Source organism: Penicillium riverlandense (assembly GCF_028828495.1).
Source record: "Penicillium riverlandense strain IBT 135883 chromosome Unknown utg000002l_segment0_segment0, whole genome shotgun sequence".
Classification (NCBI taxonomy): Eukaryota; Fungi; Ascomycota; class Eurotiomycetes; order Eurotiales; family Aspergillaceae; genus Penicillium; species Penicillium riverlandense.
The window spans coordinates 2,980,877-2,997,288 of NW_026643195.1; the positions used below are offsets into that span (position 1 = coordinate 2,980,877).

At 53.6% G+C, this 16,412-nt stretch overlaps 6 protein-coding genes across 6 annotated transcripts; 1 reads left to right on the forward strand and 5 right to left on the reverse strand.

Moving 5' to 3' along the window:
* Positions 1 to 922: 922 nt before the first annotated feature.
* On the reverse strand, positions 923 to 2,062 carry N7474_003522 (uncharacterized protein; the record flags this gene model as incomplete). The annotated part of the gene is made up of 1 exon (XM_057194937.1): positions 923 to 2,062. One exon carries the CDS (start codon positions 2,060 to 2,062, stop codon positions 923 to 925), a length of 1,140 nt encoding a protein of 379 aa, XP_057056292.1.
* Positions 2,063 to 3,204: 1,142 nt separating this feature from the next.
* Positions 3,205 to 5,121, reverse strand: N7474_003523 (uncharacterized protein; the record flags this gene model as incomplete). Its single annotated transcript, XM_057194938.1, has 1 exon — positions 3,205 to 5,121. One exon carries the CDS (start codon positions 5,119 to 5,121, stop codon positions 3,205 to 3,207), a length of 1,917 nt encoding a protein of 638 aa, XP_057056293.1.
* A 3,410-nt stretch (positions 5,122 to 8,531) lies between these two features.
* N7474_003524 (SMP-30/gluconolactonase/LRE family protein) lies at positions 8,532 to 9,582 on the forward strand (the record flags this gene model as incomplete). Its single annotated transcript, XM_057194939.1, has 2 exons — positions 8,532 to 9,220; positions 9,276 to 9,582. The coding sequence occupies 2 exons, from the start codon at positions 8,532 to 8,534 to the stop codon at positions 9,580 to 9,582; spliced, it is 996 nt and encodes a 331-aa protein (XP_057056294.1).
* A 214-nt stretch (positions 9,583 to 9,796) lies between these two features.
* Positions 9,797 to 12,071, reverse strand: N7474_003525 (putative ABC transporter; the record flags this gene model as incomplete). Its single annotated transcript, XM_057194940.1, has 8 exons — positions 9,797 to 10,039; positions 10,094 to 10,371; positions 10,429 to 10,582; positions 10,633 to 10,712; positions 10,766 to 11,222; positions 11,279 to 11,537; positions 11,598 to 11,835; positions 11,885 to 12,071. 8 exons carry the CDS (start codon positions 12,069 to 12,071, stop codon positions 9,797 to 9,799), a joined length of 1,896 nt encoding a protein of 631 aa, XP_057056295.1.
* Positions 12,072 to 12,694: 623 nt separating this feature from the next.
* N7474_003526 (arginine--tRNA ligase) lies at positions 12,695 to 14,914 on the reverse strand (the record flags this gene model as incomplete). The annotated part of the gene is made up of 3 exons (XM_057194941.1): positions 12,695 to 13,148; positions 13,200 to 14,497; positions 14,558 to 14,914. The coding sequence occupies 3 exons, from the start codon at positions 14,912 to 14,914 to the stop codon at positions 12,695 to 12,697; spliced, it is 2,109 nt and encodes a 702-aa protein (XP_057056296.1).
* Positions 14,915 to 15,185: 271 nt separating this feature from the next.
* N7474_003527 (cytochrome b5 reductase family protein) lies at positions 15,186 to 16,120 on the reverse strand (the record flags this gene model as incomplete). Its single annotated transcript, XM_057194942.1, has 2 exons — positions 15,186 to 15,959; positions 16,007 to 16,120. 2 exons carry the CDS (start codon positions 16,118 to 16,120, stop codon positions 15,186 to 15,188), a joined length of 888 nt encoding a protein of 295 aa, XP_057056297.1.
* Between the last annotated feature and the right edge of the window lie 292 nt (positions 16,121 to 16,412).

A 16,412-nucleotide genomic window follows, 5' to 3' on the forward strand; every position in this document is an offset into this window, starting at 1 on the left:
CTTCTCAGACGGAACTGCGTCTCACTGATGCCACAATTGGCCTGAAGTCACATACACAGTTAACAATTAAGAATATATAATCCGAAAACAATCAGGTCTATACACGATATCTGCGACAGAGCGCGGATTTTGGGAACACCTAATCACCCTCAAATCCCTGTGGAACACGTTCATTATTATTGGTCTTGATGATTCGGTGTGCATAAAAAGGAAAACCCTTTGGCTGCTGCTAGGTAATTTAATTCAAACATGTCGTAGGTTCCACGAGAGAGGAACGTTGTCGGGACGCAGATGGCGTATCCCCGGAGCATAGTGGCGGGTGAAGTATACACTTTGGTAGAAATGATACAGAATCCGTGAAGATTCGAGGTTGTCTCAATTGCAAATACTGGCTGCCATCCCTGCGTTGACAACTTTCAATAATTACCCCAAACTCTAACAGCACCACGGTACAAGGCTCACTCACTATGTACAAGTATGTATCTTCACTCTACCTGACGTGGGGAATGAAATCAAGCCGTCTCCAGTGAGGCCAAGCATTCCACTGAGGTCCAATAAGCAACCATGGATGAAGAATCCCGCCAGAGCCTGGTCTAAAGAAACGAATCAAGACTGCGACTTAGATATCGATGCGTAAACTGCTTTGCGGTTCTGCAGATGAGGAGAAGTTGTCGACACGTCCGTGCGTGCGGTGAAGTTTATATCAATGTCCTACAGAAAGAATTCGAAATCAAGAAAATAACCTTGTCTTTTCCATCATGAGATTGATCATTATTTACATGCCCATCCATCCATAGATCACTGGCGCAGTGCAGAAGACGCCCAAAGGAAACAAATACATATCACCCATACAATCTTGTGCATTGAATACAAACCAAACGCGCTTCGTGGCTACATATCAACAAATAAAAGAACGTACTCTTCATGAGTACCGAGTTTCATCGCCCTCGCTGTCACTCAAGCTATCGCGACGGCGACTCCGTCCGTCACGACGGTATCCCTTCGTCAAGCCTGGGATCGGGTGGTGGTAGCTCCTGGTACCCGAGTCCTCGGTGTCGACGTTCGAGTACTGGTATTCCGAGCGGGAGCCTGCGGAAGAAAGGTCGAGGGGTTCGGTGAACTTGCCGGGCATGGAGCGACGGTCACGCTTGCGCGGGCTGCTAGTGCGCGACGACGGAGCAGAGGGTGGATCGACTTGGCTGCGACGATCACGCCGGCGGTTCTGGCGGCGTGCAGACGGGTCCCGGAGAGGCTGCTGCTCCGTCGTCTGGCTGAGAACCTCTTCGTTGCCAGCCGTGAAAGAGAATCCAGATGTGTTGCGGTCGCGTTGTCCCCGTCGCGGCTCATAACGGGCTTCACTCATCTCACTATGCGTCGGCACCGCCGAGCTGTCGTAGTCGCTGCCGTGATAGGTGCCATCTGCTTCACGGTTCATGCCACCGATTCGAGCGGGCTTTTCTTCACGATACGCGCGCACGTCGTGGTCCCCTTCGCCTTCCCAGCGCTCATCTTTGTGTCGTCGTAGCAGTTTCTCCTTGGCGGTTTGTCTGAACTTGTTCTTCCTCTTGGGCTTCTCCTCGGTGAGAGTCGTCGCTGTTTCCGTGTACCCAGAGTATGTGTATCCATCGTCGCTGTAGCCCTTGCCCACAACGCTCCCACCACCAAGCTTAGTGCTCTTGGTCGCATTACTGAGCGTCCGCCCATCTGGGCCTTTGCGTCGAAGAACGGTCGACTTGTATTCATCCCAGTCGCCTTTACGCCAGACAAAGCTGCCGTTCTTTGCCCAGAAAAAGAACCAGATGGAGCCGAGGACAAAAACAGCACCGATGATGGCAAAAAGTGCGAAGATGCCTTGCATGTTGATGCTATTAGGGTTGATCGTCCCAGCCCCAGAGGGGTGCTTGGTGGAGGCCGATGTGGACTTGGGATCTGATCGAACGGCAAAGGTATTGAGATCGGTGGCGGGTGAAGCTGCCACGGGGGTGACATTTTCCACAGCACGAGCATCAAGCTCCACCATTGGAATGCCGGGGAAATCCCCGGATGATGGAACGGGAGCCATGGCAGATAGAGAGCGTGGTCAAGAGCGCACGGCTCAAGACTAAAACAAGAGTCAGGAATGCTACATTCATGCCATCGAGCCGGTCATCGAACTTACCTTGGCGTTAAATGATCAACGTTAGATCCAAATGAGGTTGGTAGTGGTCATGGAATGTGGGAGCGGAGATTGGGGGAGCGAAAGTCACACCTGGGGGGTTGTCAGTAGAGTCGGAAGAGAAAAACGAGGGAGAATACGGAGCCAGAATATGAATGACACTCAGATCTGCCTGAAATGGAGGAGGTTGGAGGTGAGAGGCTGGGGTTGTTTACCTGCCTGGTTGTCCCGGGCAACGGCTTAGGTCAGCTTCCCCGGGCCAGGCAATCGCGGATCCCCGGTGGATCGATCAGCACTATAGAATACAACAATGATGATAATGATGATAATGATGATTATGATGATATTAATGGAGGATTACAGCCAGGAATGAGCATCTCAGTTATAGACCACTCTCCGATCGGTATATAGAGAGAGAAATTCTCCGGAATGGATATATGGCCAACAAAAAGATTGAAACACGCTTGATCACTGGATGGGACATAAAAGTAAATGGGTATATATCTCTCCCGGTCGGGATCGCAAATTGGGACAAAGAGAGCACCAGGAGATAGACACAAGCCCACTGAAATGGAAGCAGACAAACACAAAGAACTGTACACGAACGCTGGCAAAGACAGGGCATCATCATGAAAAGAATTGACAAAGAACATCGAACTTGTCATCACAGGTCATCAGAATCGTACAATCATATCACCGTAACAGGGCCACCTTTGTCTGAATGAAGACGGGCCAGATACGGGTGCCCAGACGCAAGAGATAGCAATTGCAAACAAAACCAGACAGAGAATCCTCCCAGTCCGATATAAAAAAAAAAGGCGATCTGTCGACAAGGCCCAGCAGTTAGGGCCAGCTCGTCGCGCTTCCAAAGGCTTTTTGCTCAAATGTCAACATTTTAGTTCCATCCACAGAGCCTGCCCCGAGATCAAACACAAACCGAACTTTTCGCAAATGAACCCGCCAAACCGTGACAAGAAAGGATTTTGGCAAACAAACAGACGAAACATTCAACACAAAGGAGAGTTGAGGGAACCAGAAAGAGACAGCGGTCACTCCTGGTAGCGCGTCCTACTGTAGGTAGACCTGCTGGAGCGACTGGCCCTGTCTGAGGGTCGGCCATCTCGGGAGTGTCGCCCATCCTCTAATTCCCGGCGGCTGCCGCCGCCCGTATAGTCGGAGTATGGAGGGCCAGGGAGGTAGCCTTTGGGCTGTCGATTGCCCTCGATGTTGAGTCGGAAGCTACTATCTCCCCGGCGAATGTTGATTGATTTGCCATCGACCGACTCCCGCGTGAAGCTCATTTTTACTCCACTTACTACCAGATTGATGTCGTCGTCCCCTTTGGAGCCACCACTACCACGGCTGCTGTTCGAACGGCTCTTCTGGCTGCCGCTTTCGCTGCCAACGCGGTTAGAGCCCTTGTGGGGCAGCATCGTTTCGGCCGACAGCGGGATCGCAGCAGCGCCAGCAGGTCGGCCAGACCGAGCAGCCTGGTAATCCTCGATCTCCCGTTGTTTGTCCTCAAGACTGCCAGTGCGACCATCGTCGTAGTAGTGCTGCGACAGTCGAGGGTGCCGAGAGCTTTCGATGGCGACCCGAGCTGCCCGCGAAGGGTCATTATAAGAGGTGGATCTCCGGTTCTCGCGCTGACTTTGACTGCGCACCGGAAACGCGCCCTCTCGCGACAGGCGATGGTGTGCATGGTCCGGCAGTACGCCCCCCAGATCGGACATGTCAAAAGGGTTGGGCTGACGGTGCTGTGAGGGGACGGCACCAGCGGTTTGGGACTTCCGCGGGGGATCTGGGCGTTTAGGCTGGATGATCTGCGGCGCCCCACGGTGCTTCGGGGCGGGCGGTGGCGGGGGTGGCATGCGATAGTAATCTTCATCGCGTGCATAGGTTGACTTGGATGAACGCCGTCCACGAATCTCACGAGATGACCGCCGGTCCGCTGGCTCACCCTCCTCATAATAGGGCGAGAACACTTCAGATTCGACAACAGGAGGGCCATAAAGAGACGACGACCGGCGCGCCCGTGACTGTTCCCGAGTGCTGGAACGCGAGCGATCTCGCCGAGGGGGCGGGCCAGCAGTCACATATTCCGGGCCAGGGTAGTAGAAGCCCGACGATCCGACTGGTGACTCAGGATAGACTGGCGAGTTGGCATAGGCAGAGTTTGCCGGCGGCGGGCCATGCTGATCGTAGGAATTCATCGGTTGCTGGTGGTACATACTCATGCCTGGCAGCGCTCCATGGAAACTCATGGGTCGTTGGTTCAAATGGTAGACGGACTGGTAAGAGTTGGAGCGGCCGGCCCGACCTTGGGGGCGGCTTGTTTGAGTGACGTTGATGTCCTGTATGACGGGTCCGGGATACCGAGGGGTGTGTGGTGAGGGTGGCATGTAGTCAGCCCCTGGGGGCCGTTGTGGTATATAGAAAGGATACTCCGTCGCTGGCGGTTCCACTGGGGTGGATGAATGGTACCTGCCGTTCGCACACTCGTAGCAGGAGTCGTGGTAATGCTGAACCATGATCGAATCGCGCCGGCGAGACTTGGATGACGACCGAGGCGCGGGAGCAGGTTGATGGGTGGAGAGCGGATAGGCACCAGCGTGCGCCTTCTCGTCATGCGATGACCGTGAGGGTCTGGCCGTATCCTTGAGACGATCTTTGCGGGTAGATGATTTCCTTCCCAGGTCGACTCGCTGGGAGGCGGTGTCTACCTTAAGAGGGATCGGTGGGCCCTTCTCGCCCAATGGGCCCGATTGGGTACTGTTGGCTGTGGCAGCGGTGCGACTGGAATAGCCTGAGTCACTGCCACCGTCGACCAGCAGTTCCGCTGGGGCTCTCGGTTCCAACCTGGATATTTTGGCAGCGGTATTGGCCACCTGACGAGTGTCGGGTAGCGGGGCATGGTTCTCTTCGTCGAAGTCTTCGACAAAGGCCGCCTGAGCCGTACTTGCCATAACTGCTGCTGCGCCGTCGGGCTGAGGGAGGGTGCACGCGAGACAGATGGAATGGGTTCTGTTGGGCGGCAGCGTAGTGGCTTGGTCGATGGACAGAGCCAGTACCACTGCACCTTCCGGTGACTCAAAAGGAACTCCTTTCACCCCCGGATTCTACTTCACCTCCCCTTCCTTGAACTTCCCCTGGCCACGCCCAACGCAGATGGGCTGACACGGGTATGCGGACCAGCCGATCGCTCCAGCGACGGCGGATGATCACGGGTGACGCGATATCTGTCAGCGAGCGGAGAGTGTGCAGTGGTGATAATGGTGCTCTCCAGGTCGCAATGCCTCCATCGAAATTATTGGTAACTGGGGGCAGTGATTCGGGCCAGAGAAGTGGCAGAGAGGGCCAGGACGGGCGGGCGCGCAGAGGGCTAGAGTGGAGGGCCGCAAGGAGGACGGACTCGCACTCGATGGTGAATGGCGGCCAGCAGCTGCAGGCTCCTGCCCGAGTGTCAGAGGCGGTTGGGTTGAGATTTTTCGTGTGAGGCTCGTCTGCCCTACGCAGAGAGAGACTAACCAGGTGGGGGAGTGGAGATCGTGGGACGGAGAGATCGAGAGAGAGAGGGAGTGAGTATATCTGTTGTGCGAAGAGAGTGTGATGGAGTTGGGTGATGGGAGTCAAGGAGAGGATCGAGTGAAGAAGAGAAAGATGATGAGCGAGGAAGGAAAAAGAAAGGAAAAAAGAAGCAGAAGGAAAAAAAAAAAGGGCCTGGGTACCCAACGAGTGGGGGACAGCGCGTCATATTATGATTTCCGTATACATCCCCGTGCGACTGAACCCGATTCCAGATCCCGGTAGGATTACGCCTGGGATCCATGGAACCGATGTTTTGATTTTGCTCTTTTCCGCTAGGACTGGATCTACGAGGGTTTCTTGGTCGTGAGGGTGCTGCTTCCATTCTCCTCTGGCTTCATCCCAACCCGACCGGCCGCCCAACCCTCACTTGCGGCCCAATGACTCTGGTGGTTCCTCTTGCTCCCCACAGCACATCCGAGATTAGAACAAGAGAATCATGGCTCTTGTTTCATCCCCCCGTATCGAACAGCGCCATTGTCCATTTCACCCGGGAAAAGTCGGTGGAGACCAGAAGGGCATGTGGCAGGCTATCTTTGGACCTGGTCTTTTCTCCGTGGCTCACCCTTGCCTCGACAGTTGTAGGGGGCCCCTGGTCCCCCTAGTCCCCCCCCCCCATAGGCACCAGCAGAGCAGAGAAGACTGAAAGATCAGACCCGGCTAGATCGGTATGACATGCAGCACAGACGGTCTACCCGTCTATCATTACCCACAAGGGCGGAGCCACCACCTCCTTGCGTCCACCAGAGCTCGACCGTACCACTCGTCGTGCTGGCTCACATTTGACGGTCAGCGCCCCGCACGTGTGGGTGCTGCCCGGACCGTGGACAAAGATGCTCAAGGATCGGGATTAGGGTTGACTGCCCTCCCCCGGTGCGATGGACATGGACGCGGCTGAAAACACAACCCGGCCGGGCCCGTTTCCAAGGCGATCTGGGGCATCGCAGGTACCAGCTGTACGCACCGGACGGATTCCAATGCGGATAATCCGCACGGCAACTCCCAGACACCTCCGGGGCACGTTCCATAAACTTGAGAATATGTAATGGTTCGTGTCTGTCATTTGCTCGAATCCTCCACTCAACTCGGAACCGGGAGACAGTGCGCTATCCCTTGCTTGACCTTGCGGGGGTACCATCAGCTCCCCAGGTCAACGCCCTCACCGCTCCTTTTCATCTTGCCACAGACCATCTTGGACAGACCAAGAGAACGAGGACGCGAATGCCATCCCGGATTGGGTCCTCAATCCTGCCGTCAAGGTTCTTCATCTTCCCAATCCCTGGTGTTGTCCGGTTCATGACTCGCATGAAGCAGGTCAATTGATCGCCACCAGCTATCGCCTCGCTGTCATCCACTCGTCAACTCGAGGACAAGCACACGTATCCTCAATCCCAGACCCGGCACTCGGGGCGTCTCGGTACACAAGATTATTGGGATCGTCGAATGTTGCACAGGGAATGGACCTGCTGATCGCAATACACACCCTGTGGCTTGCGCTGAGCCACGCCAATATCTTTCACACTGCCCACGATAGGGCCTGTTGCTGCCAATCTATTGACTGTGTCTTAGATACAATAAAACTGAATAATCTGACCTCCTATCAGGTATTGCCAGTGACTGCATCTTGGCAAAGATACAGGTTCGCCATGATATCCTGATTGTGAAACCCAGCACCTCGTGATGAGATCGAGTTTTCTGTTTCGTTGAGATCCTGCGGTGTGTTTTGAACAGCTTGGACAACAGCAGGGACCAAGGATGTACCTTCCAGTGACTGCACAAAAGTTCTTGACATGTTTCCACATCCCGTCTTCATTGCATGAACTTAATGCGAACGGGATCCTTCAAAACTCCTTACTTTTCGCACGCCATCGAGGGTAGTTAATCCGGTTTATTTTCTTGGTGGCTTTTGCCACCTCTAGTATAGCTACGGGGATTACTTTCAAAGCAACAGAGGAAGCAGTATTATGTCACAAAAACTGTTGGCTGTTACTTAACATAGGGCCCTGAGGTACCTAGGATCTGTTTATTCGGTCTTGTTACGCTGGGCATGGATACTATCCTCTAAAAAGTCCTCAGCTACCTCCTAGTCTCTGAGGACTGGATGCCGATTATGAAAATGCTCCATCTTGCTGCCAGCGGTTCCTTCACTTGAAAATAAAAACCCAGAGCATAATCACCATCCATTCCATTGCTCTGTCCATGAGCACACAGTGGCGCCGACCTCGAAATCGCGAAGCCAGCAACCAAAACCTAGCTACTGCGAAGCCGAACGATCATTGTGAAAACGGTGTTTAATTGAGAGATGGAATACGCTTCCTCCTCTGAGATCCCCCACGCAACTACAACGCCAGAGCCTCAAAGGCATCAGGTCGCCACGTCGTGCGGTTGCACAGTAGCCAGTATTTGTTCGCTAACTTTGCACTTCACGATTGGCGCAAGTGTGGAGACCAAGATGCACTAACTCGAATGGGCCTCTAGTTCTGCAAGAGTATGAGGGTTTTCAAGACTCTCGAGATAATGTTTGGCAACTTGTAGAGCTCTTCGCCTGCCTCCTCGATATCGATGGGGTATAGTTTGGCCGCCCTGTTAGAAGAGACAACATTCACTGGAATTAATGGTATCTAGTTGTTCCCAGAAATAATATCCTTCATGAAGAAGTTGATTGTCGCTATCGTGAATCTTTGAACTCGGTCTTGATAACGGCGGGTCTCGGAGGAACACCGAGACAGCATTTGTTAAGACTTACCCTTTCATGCCCCTCATGCGTCCAACCTCGCTCAACTAAAACACAATGGCGCAGTCGGAGAACAACCCCTTCCAGGTCCATGATGAGCGGTTCCGCGCGATTCTGGGCTCCGCTCCAACCCTCCAGTTACTCGCAGAAAACAAAGACTACCCTTTCGCCCATGAAGCAGGGATCTACATACCCGCGACAAAACACCTCTTCATCACCAGTAACCGATGCACCGATGCGCAAAACCAGCCGAAGATCCAAATCACTCGCGTCAATCTAAATAATGACCCAGTCACCTGCGAGGAGATCCAGCCTTCCATCCTCATGGGCAATGGTGGTGTCAATTACGGCGATGACAAAGTCCTCATTTGCAGCCAGGGCTCGATGACACAGCCCAGCGGACTGTATGCCATGTCTACGACTGCCCCGTATAATGCGACACTGCTTGTGTCCGATTTCTATGGCCGGCCATTCAATTCGGTAAATGATGTCGTGGTTCATTCCGACGGGTCCATCTGGTTCACGGATCCGATCTATGGCTTTATGCAAGGATTCCGACCTAAGCCATGTCTACCAAGCCAGGCGTACCGGTGGAATCCTGCGGACGGGAGCATTCGAGCCATGGCTGATGGATTCGGGCGACCGAACGGAATCTGCTTCTCTCCGGATGAAAAGACGGTCTATATCACCGATACGGACCGCGTGCGGGGTGATGGGACGACGGACGATTCCCTTGCTTCAACAATGTACGTCCTCGGACATTCTTTTGAAAATAGAATTCAACTAATGTATCATATCCAGCTACGCCTTTGACCTCTCCACTCATCATGGAGAGCCATTCCTCATGAACCGCCGGCTCTTCGCCATGACAGACGCAGGTATCCCAGATGGCATCAAGTGCGATCTTGAGGGAAACGTGTACAGTGGCTGTGGGGATGGTATCCATGTTTGGTCCCCCGGAGGTGTCCTGCTGGGGCGCATCCGAATTGACGGTGGCGCTGCGAACTTCTGCTTTGGAAGAGAAGGGGAAATATTTGCGCTGAATGAGCACAGGTTGTGGCGGATTCAACTGGCAGCAACTACCAAGGGTGCTTTGCTCGGAATATAGTCAAAGGACGAACACAGAGAATGTATAGATATCTACTCAGAGTCGATCCGCCGGATCAAGAATAAAAATGAAGAAACGTGGTCGGATCAAATCAAAGAGTATAACTATAGAACAGTAATATTTCCGGATCAATTCTATAAAAACATCAATTAAAGAAACATGAGTAGAGAATTGTTTAATCGGAGATGACATGGTGTGCGGCCATGATCAGCTTTCAAGTTCTGCGCAAGGAGAGGGCAATCCATCCCAAAAGGCGATACACAGCAATAATGCCAATCAAAATGCCAGCCCACTTGCCTGTCCTCCCAGTCGCATACCCATAAGTCTCTAACACGCCAGTCCCACGAATCTTGCATTCTGATGCCAGGTCAGTGGTATACATACACTGACACTGAGGACCACACGAGTATATTCTGTGCGAGAACTCATTCACCATCATACCCTGGAAAACATACGCCTATAGATATGAGATTAGCAGAAATATAAAAATGTCTAAGGGAAGTCGACATACCTGATAATCAATGTAATGAAAGACATATTTCCAAAACGGGTTAAGGATGGTCGGTGTCACAAGGAATCCCCCCACGCTCATCCACAGCCCGTTGGCGAAGGCGACAAGGGCAAGTGCAATCACGAAATTGGGGAATATTGCTGTCACAAAGACCACCAGTGACTCGGCAGCCACAAGGTCCAGAAATATCCACATAACCCAGGTGAAAAATGCTTCCGAAGTGGGCTGGAAGTTGGAAAGCCAGTATGAAACGACGGAAAATAGAAGAGAGATGAGGACTGTTATACCACACGTTAGACTCAAAGACAAGGTCCTAGAATATGCGAAGCACATACACAAGAATGGCAGGCCAATGAGGAAATTGGACACCATGAATGGAGTTGCACCATATAAGCCGTTGACCCTCTCTTTGGCAAAAGTCGCGCGGTCCTCCAGAAAGGCTGGCACATAGGCGACAGCCATAAAGGACATGAACGCTGAACCGAAGAACTGTAAGATAGTCAGATTTGCAAAAGTATCCATGTTCCGAAAAAGCTTACAATCGCGTTTATAAAAGGCTGGATATACTCCTGTGACGGATGCAGCCGTAACCACACCGTGCCCATCATAATTGCCAGTCCTAGGAAACTAGCCATTAGCCTCCGGATATCACAAAATGGCTTCGCCACATACCGAGGTACATGACAATTCGAATCCCATAAGCGACGACATCACGATAGCTCTTGATGAAAGAGCGATGCAGTAGAGCAGTGGTGATCCCGATTGCACTTGGTCGAACCAGGTCCTCAGTGGAGAGTCTTCCATGCTCTTTCTCAGTCACTCGGGCTTGCGCTGACACTTGTCTTACTAGTTGATATGCCTCAGCGGACTCTGCCCAGGCGGACTGGATCCTCTGAACACGATCCTGGGCCGCTTCCTTGGAGCTAGAGAAATCTGCGCTGACAATGTCCAGGAGGAACTCGGCTGGGTTTGTTTGTGAGGGAATCGGATATCCAATGTCACGGAAATACCTCTCCACGTTCGAAACGGGCCCAAAGAAGCATGTTCGTCCACCCGAGAGGAGGAGTAACTGATCGAACAGTTGGAAGGTGGTTGTCGATGGTTGGTGGATACTCGCAATGATAATGAGCTGTGGAATCTAGGTGTCAGTTGCTGCATTTAGGTTTGGATAGTTGCGACACTCACGTTGTTGGCGCGAGCAAGTTCCTTCGCATACGACATTACTTCAAAGCTGGCCGTTGAGTCCAGTCCACTGGTTGGCTCGTCCAAGAACAATATCTTGGGGCAGGTAATCAGTTGGCTAGCAACACTGACCCGTCTCTTCTGGCCACCGCTGATTCCCTTCCGAATGGGTGTTCCCACGAGAGTTTTCGCCTGATTCCGAATCCCAAAGGCTTCGATAAGAGTGTCGATGCGGTCCATACGCTGTCGTTTTGAGACGCTACTGATAATATCCCCCAGAAATTAGTCTCCGGGGGAATGATAACAGCCTGGAGGAACATACCTGGGCAACGAGAGATCCGCCGCGAACTTTAACGTCTCTTGCACGGTCAACGACCCAATCAGGGCGTCCTCCTGCTCGACATACGAGGTAATCCGCTCAAAGACACGCGAGTCGAGTTTGATGCCATTGACATAACTATCCCCGAGGACTTTTGCCCCCGACGCGGAACGTCGAGCCAATACATTGAGCAGGGTGGTTTTGCCGCAGCCCGACGGCCCCATCAAGGCCATGAGCTCTCCTACGCAGTGTTAGAAACGACCGTATAACATGAAATTTAAAAAGCATACCGCGCTGCACATGTCCGCTGATGCTGTTGATCAGATCCCGCGATTTCTTCGTCTGACGATCTTTCACCGTCACAGTCAGGTCTTGCCAGGAGAAATCTCGCACGGTATGATTTCTCAAAAAGTGACGATTGTCATTGCGCTCCAGGTCAGGAGTCCTGGCCTCCTCCAAAGGAATCTCGTTGGCCATGGTTGATATGACTGCAGGGCTATACTTGCATAGGGCTCCGGGGAATGCATACCAGACATATATATATACATTTTGATCCCATCCTATAAACCTGCATATTAGCCCCACGAGAAAACCAGAGATTCATGTAAGCAAGGAGTCCGTTCTATCTAGACTCTCCAGGGTCCGATACGTGGTCCCCGAAGTAGTGGCGATCATTCGTTTGGGGCTGGTCGGGCTTAGGTAAGATATATGGTCCCCGACCTTGGGGCGGCGTCGGCGTCTATCGACTTCTCAGTCAGGAACATCATAGACGAGTCTATCTGGGGTATGCTTATTCATTTTCAGGGTCCAGATGCCAGTCTTTGATAATCTCGCACGAGAATCTCCGTCAAGTCGACTCTCGCCCGAAATTATGGGATCGACTGGAGCCCGATTGGAAAAAATCGGGATTTGCTTTTTCTGATTAATTGATGCAATTTTATCTACTAAGAGAATACAGCATAATCATAATGTTTCATTCATCCCTCACGGGTCCCGGATGCATAACAAAAGAAATAAGAGATATTGTATCGTGGAAACGAACCAAACCGGAATGCAACACCGAATCACAATCCCCGATTTACATTCTAAAGAGAAGACTGTCAGTATAAACGTCTTGGAAAAGGGGAAAAGGAAACATACCGCTCCACGGGGCTGAGACCAAGCACCCGCATGCCATTGTGCAGGACTTGGCGAGCCGAAGCGTACAGGGCCATGCGGGCCTTTTTCAGCTCGGGTTCGCTGCCGACCACCTTGAGCACATCGTAACTCGAGCTCAGCATGCGCGTCATACGGAACAGGTAGCTGAGGACAGTGATGGGCTCGAGAGTCTTAGCAGTCTGCAAGAGCACATCGGGCCATTGGGCAAGCAAGCGGGTCAGATCGACCGCGTGTTTCTCGGTGAGGAGATCGAAGTTGGCCGTGTGGAGTTCATCCATGTTCAGCTCCGCCTTGCGGGCCATCGAGCACAGACGGGCGTGGGCGTACTGCAGGTAAGGGCCCGTGTCGCCCTCAAATGAGGTCATGGCCTCCAAGTTGAACTCGTAGCCGTTAATACTAAAACCTAATTAGCATGAGATAATCAAGCAGAAGATCGAAAGTTCATACCGCTTGCCAGTCATATCCTGTACCATGACGGCCGTGATACCCAAGATATCGGCGGTCTTCACCGGGTCCGCAACCTGCTCGTACTTGACAGTATTCTTCTTCATGACTTCGTGCATCTTGTCCCCGACATCCTGCAGGATATCATCCAGGAACTTGACGGTACCCTTGCGGGTGCTCATCCCACGGACCATACCGAAGTTAATGTGCTGGCAGCGGCTGGCCAGATCCTTGTGGCCCATCAATTCGGTAATCTTGAAGAGCTGGGCCAAGTGCAGATCCTGTTGCATGGCAACGACATAGATCATCTTGTCAAAGTGATATGCCTGGTCACGCTCCGTGATCGCACCAATATCACGAGTCAAGTAGAGCGGGGTACCGTCCTTGCGAACAATGATGGCCTTCTCCAGCTTCTTGGCTCCGTGTTTGGTGAAATCGACAATGACGGCGCCATCGGACTCCTCGGACACACCAGCCTTCTTCATCTGCTCGTAGGCAGCTTCCATGCTTTCGGCTTTGATCTGCGATTCTCCGGAGTAGACATCGAAGTCAATGTTGAGGCGGGCATACGTCTGCTTGTATTTCTCGATACTGAGGTCACGGAATCGGCGCCAGAGACCAAGCGCTTCCGGGTCTCCATCCTCCATGCTCTTGAAGTAGCGGCGGGCCTTTTCGTCCTCGCTGGCATCCACCAGGGGAGCCAGCTCTGCCTCCAGGGCGGCGACATCCTCGCCCTTGTCCTTCTTGGCCTTGATCTGGTCCTTCAATTCTTTGATCGGGCCGGCCTGCTCAGCAACGAGGACGTTCACCTTGACGTAAACCTCGAACAGGTGGTTGATCGGGTCCTTGGCTAGAGCCTCCTCGCTGCCGAAGTATTTGTAGCCGTTGGCCAGCAGGCCGTACTGTTTGCCCCAGTCACCCAGATAGTTCATCTTGACCACGTCCCACCCCATGACCGTGTACAGATTGGAGAGGAAACCACCGATGATCGTGCTGCGCAGATGACCGGCATGGAAAGGTTTGGCAATGTTGGGCGAGGAGAACTCGACAATGATCTTTTTCTTGCCCTTGGAGGGGTCTGATGGGTCCTTCAGACCCTGGTTGCCATTGGTTCCATACGCCGCTTTCTCCGTCAAGATCCGGGGGAGGACGGTGCGGGCCAGAGGCTGAGGCTTGAAGAAGAATTGCAAGTGGGGGCCCGTTGCTGTCGGAGGGTGGATGAGGTCGGACTCGGGGAACTTGGCGGCGAATTCAGCGCACAGTTCCTTGGGGTTCTTCCCCTTGAGTTGCAGAGCAGGGACCTACAAACACGCCGTGTCAGTCTTGCACTCTGCGCCAGCATTGTGCTGGTTGTCACGTACCGCCAGCGACAGATCACCCTTCTCCAGCGTGGCCGTCCACGCGATGCGAGGGAAGATCTTCTCGGCGTCGACACCGGAGACCTTGGCCAATTCCTCGGCAAGATGCTCGCGGTAGATATCGATGGGGTTCAACGACGGGAAGCAGTCCTGAAATTTGGAGCTCTTGTCTGTGGACTGGAGGGAGAGGCCCTCAATGGAGGCGGACAGGTTCGCCATGGTTGCGGGAGAGGTGCTGAAACGCGCCAACGGGGGGAAGCCACAGGCAGCAGCAGAGCGAGAGGCAGGGAGGGTGGCAGGTGCACACGAGGACAGTCGCAAAGAGTCAAATACTCGCCGGGCCCCGCTTCGCAGACTCATCAAGTACGGAAGGCGCGACGGGGTCACTTTTTTTTCGCCCACGAGTCACGATTGGCTGACTCACCGGGGGTCACGTGGTCTCCACCCGGAGTATACGATCGAGGGAGGACGGGGGAAGGATTCTTCAGCTAGTGATATCTTTGCTCGATGGAAACTAAGTCTATAGACAATATCGAAACCACACTCGGACACGCCAATATACACCCCGTCAACTCCCGCACAGGACCGGTAGATCAGGTTGGACCATCCGCACCCCCAGGCACCGAAGCCCTTAGAAGCAGAACACCTGGTCCTCCAGCTTGCTGACCGGACGAGCCTTGGTGTAGCCCAGGGACTCGGTAGCCTTCTTCATGGCGCTGACCATGGGCGGAGGGCCGCAGAGAAGGATCTTGACATCGGATGCCGGGGCGGGGAGACGCTCCTTGATCATGTCCGGAGTGACGAAGCCCACACCGCCGGTCCAGCCCTCGGGCGGGTTGTTGAGCACGTAGTAAACGCGGAATCCATCGTCCTCCTTGACCAGCTTCTCCAGCTCCTCCTGGAGCAGGATGTCGTCCGGGTTGACGTTGGCGAAGATCAGGTCGACCTGGGTGGTGTCGTTGCCGCCGTTGCGCGGACGGTTGCGGATGATGGCCTTGATGATCTGGAGCATCGGGGTGATACCGGTGCCACCGGCGATCATGCCGATGTGGCGGCACATGTTCGGGGTGTAGACCATGGCACCCTTGGGACCGCGCACCTTCATGGTCTGGCCCACCTGGAGTTCGCTCAGGTACTTGGAGATGTTGCCCTGGGCGTACGCCTTGACGAGCAGGTCAAAGTAGCCGGCCTCGTGGTCGGACGAGATCGGGGTGTAGGAGCGGACGACCTCCTTGGGCTGGCCAGCGATGGTGGCGGCGAGGGAGATGTGCTGGCCGATCGGCAGGCCCAGGATGTCAGTGGGACGGGGCAGGGCAAAGCGGTAGATGGCGACATTGTGGGAGACCTCGGTCTTCTCCTTGAGCACGAAGTCCTGGAACTCGGTGGGGATGAGGACCTTCCGAGGCTCTGTGAGTAGCGGCGCGAGGTCAGTTTCTTCGCCACCATATGAACGGATCGAGGCAACATACTGCTGCTGCCGAAGATCAGATAGCCACAGAGAACGGCAACGACGGCCACGGCGTAAGGAAGATATTGGAGGGCGGTAGCACTGGAGTGGTGAGCCATTGTCGAGAATTTGCAGCCAGTGAGACACCTACCTCATGGTGGGCAGAATCCTCGAATAGGATCAAATCAAGGCGGAAGGGAAAAAGTGGGAGGAGTGCGAGTGGGAGTGGGGGACGAGAGAAGAAAAAGTAGAGGCGGACGGGCCGATGGCGGAATTGGGGAATTATTTTGGGGTCGTGGGGGAATTCTGTTCCCGTTCCAGTTGCGTGTTCCTGAACACAAACACCGTGCACTCCACCACCCACATCCCCCGCCACTACGACTATAGTTCCTCCTGTGTTCCATGCGTTGG